Source organism: Vespula vulgaris, chromosome 6 (genome assembly GCF_905475345.1).
Source record: "Vespula vulgaris chromosome 6, iyVesVulg1.1, whole genome shotgun sequence".
NCBI classification, from domain to species: Eukaryota; Metazoa; Arthropoda; class Insecta; order Hymenoptera; family Vespidae; genus Vespula; species Vespula vulgaris.
The window spans coordinates 8,886,052-8,892,712 of NC_066591.1; the positions used below are offsets into that span (position 1 = coordinate 8,886,052).

The 6,661-nt window shown below is 24.4% G+C and overlaps 1 protein-coding gene across 2 annotated transcripts; it reads left to right on the plus strand.

Annotated features, from left to right (window-relative positions):
- The first annotated feature begins 218 nt into the window (after positions 1 to 218).
- On the plus strand, positions 219 to 3,499 carry LOC127064378 (E3 ubiquitin-protein ligase RNF146). Of its 2 annotated transcripts, XM_050995339.1 has the most exons (5): positions 219 to 298; positions 395 to 754; positions 866 to 1,120; positions 2,217 to 2,504; positions 2,569 to 3,499. In XM_050995339.1, the coding sequence occupies exons 2-5, from the start codon at positions 670 to 672 to the stop codon at positions 2,850 to 2,852; spliced, it is 912 nt and encodes a 303-aa protein (XP_050851296.1). In that variant the 5' UTR covers positions 219 to 298; positions 395 to 669; the 3' UTR covers positions 2,853 to 3,499. The 2 variants fall into 2 exon arrangements, with proteins under 2 accessions (XP_050851296.1, XP_050851297.1); XM_050995340.1 differs by lacking the exon at positions 219 to 298 and having other exon boundaries at positions 407 to 754; positions 869 to 1,120.
- Positions 3,500 to 6,661: the final 3,162 nt, after the last annotated feature.

A 6,661-nucleotide genomic window follows, 5' to 3' on the forward strand; every position in this document is an offset into this window, starting at 1 on the left:
TCTGCATAGTTTCACCATGCGCAAATTACTATATATTCCTTTATCTATTAAATTCAATTAAATTTAATAAAAAAAATATTAGAAATCTAATACTTTTTCCAATAATGCTTCAATTTATTTTTTTTCATCCATCAATAAAAATATATTTATTCTAATTGATTCTAGTTGTAGTTTTTGCAAAAATCATACAAATAAGGAATACATATATATAAGTTCATCGGAACTAAAATAAAGTAGAAAAAAGATGACACTATACGATAGTTATTTCCTTTATTTGATATTTCTGTCTTTTTTATTGGTAATTATTGGACAATTATAAAAAAATAAATGAAAAATTGTATTATTAAAATTGATATATTATCACACATGTTAATAATATTTCTTCTCTTTTTAGGTTAAAGTAATATAATTATTCAATTTAATTATGTGTGTCAATTAATTGAATTGAAAAAAATACGATCTAAAGATTCGAAATCGGAATTTGATAATTTTTCATGGAAACACATGTTATTGCTATATAATTAGTAGTCGATGTTTATAGATGGCGGGATAGGAAGATGAGGAAAGTGAGGAAGGTTTAGCCGTGAGATACGTGTTGATGTTTACAAACTAAAAGTTTCATGGAATTGCAGTTCCAGTATTGGTGGGTTTTAGATTATAAATCTTGCGATGGCTCAAGCTAAACATAATTTGCCAGAAACATCTAATGGTACCTTGAAGGAAAAAGAAAAAGACAATAACGAAGATAAAGAAGGTACATAGATTTATATTACAATAATTATGAAGAAATTACAAATTAAGATATTAAATGATAAATTCATTGTTCATAGTAAATTTACGAAAAATTATAAAGTGCGATATTCAGTAGGTTCTGTTACGATACCAGAATGTGCAGTTTGTCTTCAACCTTGTATACATCCAGCTAGATTACCTTGCAATCATATATACTGCTATTTATGTGTAAAAGGTGTTGCTAATCATAATAAAAGGTGTCCTATGTGTCGTCAAGAAATGCCATCTGATTTTGTTGAAAGACCGCAATTAGTAGAAATTGATGAAGTACAAAAAGAATTAGAACGACCCGAGGAAGAATATCAATGGTTTTATGAAGGCAGAAATGGTAATATTTTTTTCTAATATATTTGTATATATTAATCTTTTGTAAATATTATATATATATATATATATATATATATATATATATATATAGGCAAACGTGTCTATTAAGATAAATGTACCTACTTAAAAAATAATATAAATAACATAATCATTAATGAAGTTAATTAGTTTAAGAAAATCTAATGAAGAAGATACGATATAAATATGAAAAGAATACAATCGTATCTTTTATTTATTTTGAAAAAGAAAAAAAAGTATTAGTAGTTTCTATATATTTAAAAATTAAACAGAATTTAGTTTAATTTTTGTTTTGAGATTCAGGCATGCTCGGGTAAATTTTTGAAAATAGCATATAGAAAAGTTGATATTCTACCACTTCTTAGGTTGGTGGAAATATGATTCAAGGATCAACAAGGATTTGGAGACAGTGTATAAACTAGGTGATACTCAGTGTGAAATGTTGATCTGTGGCATGCTTTATGTGATTGACTTTGAAAACAAATGTCAATACAGAAAATATCAACCACGTTACAAAAGAAATATCAAACGTGATAGAAAAGATGCACAATGTAAAGGAGTTTCAGGCGTACGATAGTTTATTTCTTAAAGTAAAGTACCTGTTTATGTTGCATATATAAGCACATGTTGATAATATATATGAAATTTTAATATTGAATGGTTTGGATTAAAATAGGTATTTGTAAAAAAAAAAGACAAGAATTAACAAAAATCATTAATAGTTTTATATGTAGCCATAAGCAAATTCTGTTTACTTCATATTATTTTATATAACCTATTTAATGAGATAGATATAAATTTAAAATGTCAGTTAATAAAATTTGTATGCTTTATAAAATATGATTATCATTAATAATTATTTGTAATAGATAAATTATATGCTAGTGACTTGACTTTATTAAATAAAAAATTCTATATTTTTTCTAAAGTTATATTTATTTCCTAAGTTTCCCAATTAAAATATGATTATATACAACAATTACTGATAAATAGTTAACACGTATTAAGCATGACAATATTTTTATATGATACTATTAAAAAGTGCTATTAAGTTCTACCTATAAAATAAATTGTTACAGGATGGTGGCAATATGATCAACGTACAAGTCTTGAATTAGAAACTGCTTACAAACAAGGGAAGAGGACTTGTGAATTATTAATTGCAGGGTTTTTATATATTGCGGATTTTGGTTCTATGCACCAATTACGTAGGAATGATCCTTCTAGGAGAAGAAGAATTAAACGGGATTTGTATAATGTTCCAAAGAAAGGAGTTGCTGGTTTAAGACTGAATGCTCAAGAAGAAGAAATGATTAGAGAAATAAGAGGCGCAGAAAGGCCAGCAAGTCCTGAGAGTGATACAATAAGTACGTATTATTGAAAAACTAAAAGCATAGAATTATAAAACTATACATGTGTTTTATGATTTAGGTGGAGATGGTACTAGTACTCCTATACCTCCAAGTAATACGCCGCAAACACCGGCTGGTGGAACTGCAAGTGGAGATGCTACACCATTAAATGATAGAATAGATCAAAGATCAGATTCTTTACATCAGGTTCTAGAACAAATGCGTTCATTAGTATTAAGAGAACATTTATCATTTAATAGTAATAATGATCTTGAAGAAACAGCAGAGGATGAATCAATATCTGAACATTCTATACTTTCTTGCTTACCAACATCACATGAATCAGATGAAGGTCATTTGTAGAAAATAGAGATATGAATTTGACCCTCTTACTTATAATGTATCAAATTATCGAGAAATGCAACCAAAGAAACATGTTATGGTTGAAAATCACAAATATAATATCAAGAAATAAATATTCTGTGATATGCTACAATGTGCAGAGGGTCCTTTAATATCAGCTTGGGATTGATAAAAAAAAATTCTTAAAATTTAATTCAAGAAAATATTCAAATTATTCATTACGTATAATATCGAGACATAGATCAGCACTTGTAAAACAGTATTGATGAAATCAACTAATATAATATATAACTTAAGTGTTCCTAGTATTCTTTTAATTAGATATAAATGAAATATAAAAAATAATTTTGGATTATATAATGAAATAAATTAGGTACTTAAAGTTTCTCTGGAAATAAAACATTTAGTATATTTATTATCGAATATGTCATTCATTCCAGGAGAAATATTCAAATATAATGAACTACTTGAAATACCAAGATTACTTTCAAGTTTGATATAATATATTCTAAAATAAAGTGTTCATCTGTGCAACGAAAATTATAGTAGTATGAATCTCACTTATTTTTACAGAAGATGTTATTGTATCTAATTATGTACATAGATTTATTGTGAGAAATACATTATGATATTTTGCAGAACATAAACGTATATTTCAAGTTTTATATTTTTAAATAATCTGATACCTTATATTTTTTATAAATAAAATATTAATTATTTTTTCAAATGTTTATATAATCTTTTTTAAATATATATTTAATATTTAAGTTTAAAAAATGAGATAAATATGTGTTTTGATATTTGAAATTAGTATCAACTTTGACCACAAGGCTGTGCATATATCAAGAACGATAAGACTGTTCACAACCTTTCATTCAAAGCATGTATAATTCCAATGATAGATATGAATAAAAGATAGGAATAGAGGTACAATATCCGCTATGTGCCTATCAGATTGATGTATAAGCTAGTGTAAGTTACATTCTTTTCGTGTATAACTGTCAATAATAATTGGCTTAATATAGAAATTAGTTTAATAGGCTGAACTTATACTTTTCGATCTCTTGTACTTATATCCTTTGATGGTATCGTTTGGTGAATGTCTTGAACATCGGATACATTTGTTTTTATGTGTGTGTGTGTGTGTGTGTGCGCGTGTGCTCTATATATATTTACGGTGTGAATGTGTATATTTATATGATATATATATATATGTAGTAACTAATATATACATTTGCGACAAAAAAATAAGATTTTGTCGATTATTTTATCAAAAAATTATACTTAGTGAATATATACATTTATTATATAGTATTTTTATAAAAATCATAATATAAATTCGTTCCACACTATTTATAAAGTAGAACTCTTAGTGCTATTTTTTTTTGTAGTTTGTCCTATAGAATTAGTTCTGCTTTGTATTATTACTATTATTACTATTACTGTAATAATAATATAGAATATAATAATATAATAGAAAATATAATTATAAATATGCCAATAATAATAAAGATATAATTAAATATTATCTAAGTACATTCTACATTATAATAGTAAAGTCAATAGTGGTATATTACTATTTGGAAACCTTAGATTGATGGTCATACAGATAACTTATTCGCGATCATTTTCATGTATGAATAAAAAATGTAGAATCTTTTATTTGGATATTTCTTTACTTTGGGGAAATCTAGTAGACATTAGAACAATAGATATTTACTAAGATCCTTTTGCTGGTTCTTAACCTGGTCCTTTTCTAAGTTTTTGAAATAAAATGAGTCCGCAAATGGACTTATAATGGCTTCTTCTTTAGGATTGATTGGAAAATGATAAATTTTTATTACATTTATTTGTTTCAAAAATGGCATATATATAAATGACTAATTAATGAAACTAATTAATGCATTTTTTTTATATCAATCTCAACAGAATTTTATACAAATTAACAGTTTTAAGAATCAATACGAATCAAACTAAAATGATATAGGCAAAAATGCAAAAAAACAAACATGCGTATTATGCATTGGTAATATGATCATAAAGTAAAACGACAAGCAGAAAGGATAACAGTGGAAGCAAAAACAAGCAATAAACTTCGTGTTTACGCGAACAAATTTTGTGTAGATATATCTTTCGACTGATTACGCAGATAGTCACTTTAATTTTACTCTTAATCTTATGAATTCAAACATAATTTTCTCATTATTTTCATTTTCCATTAGATCTAGAATTTTCTTATTAATACACGGTAGATTATATATATTTCAAGATAGTTATTCATATTAAGTTATGATATATCATTATTTGTTATTGTATACATATCTTTACATATAGTATTATATATTAAATGGTCGGTATCTGTATATAATAACTTACAATATTATTCTTAAACAGTATTCATGTAATTATAATGAAATTCATATAAACAAATTTTTAAAATATCTAAAATATACGTATTGATATAGATGAGTTTATTAAATTTTATCACTAATTGATGCAATTCGATGACTACGAGATTCTCATAAAAAATAATATGATTGTGAAAATTAATATATTATATTAATGTTGCAGCATCATAATATCCATAACGTATTTATAAATTTTACATTTATGTGATTTCAACCGTTTGCTTTGTTTTTCTAAAACTTTACGTTGAACGGTAAAAGCGTTATTCATTAGTTTAAAGACATTTTTTCAAAATCAGTTGTACATATTTTTATATTTAACTCGACACAATTATGTAATCAACATAATTGATCAAATTGAATATGACAATATATACGTTTAATAATAATATTACATGTTTTAAACGTTGTTTTAAAGCAAGATAATATATTAGATAAAGTTCTTTATCATAAAGAATAGCTAATAATTTCTTAATTTCTTAATTTGTTTTAAATTTGGTGGTTTATCACGTATCATACAAAATGTTTTTTGTGTAATTCTTGTAATAAATATAATAATTCTCTTAATAAGCAATATCGATATAAAAAATATAAACTAATTCTGAATTATTTAATTATTTTCTAATTTTTAAAGATTTGCTACCCACTAAAAATTATATATTAAATATTCCGATAATTGATTTGCATTATATGTTTTCATATATTTATTATTAGCTGATACACAATGGTGTGAATATTGACTAATTATAAAACTGTCATGTATACTGTATTCGACCATTAATAACATATTAACATCAGTCAATAATTTTAATTAAATGTTTGAGTATAGCTTTCCATGTAAATTTTGATAAAGTATAAAAATAATATAAAAAATAATATAAAAATAATATAAAAAATGAAATATTATTTTTCACACATTCTATTCAAAAATTTTTAAATATATCTGTTAATAATAATAAATTATTTTTCGAATAAAGATTACTTATATTCAACAAGATTTTGTATATCGAATATATGTCAAATTTGTTTTGCGTGTTCATAATTTTCCGAATCGATTTTATATTAGTTTAACATATTATAAAATGCTTCGTACAAAGAAAATGTGGTTTCGTCTATACGTTCAGAAGAAGTAATAAAGTCATATAGAAAGATTCTTTTATATATATATTATTTGTCATCTAAGTGTTTCAACTTCGACTTGAGAATCTTCAAATATTTTTTCTTGAAATAAGATATTAATTCATCAAGACACGCAGAGGCATGAATTTAAAAGAAAATCTAAAAAATTAAAGAAGAAACATTAAAAGAATCGATGAAACGATATTCTATATTATATTCATTTATATGTTTCAATAATGAAATGTATCTCTCTTTATTGATCGTAAGAATTGTAATTCTTCCAGG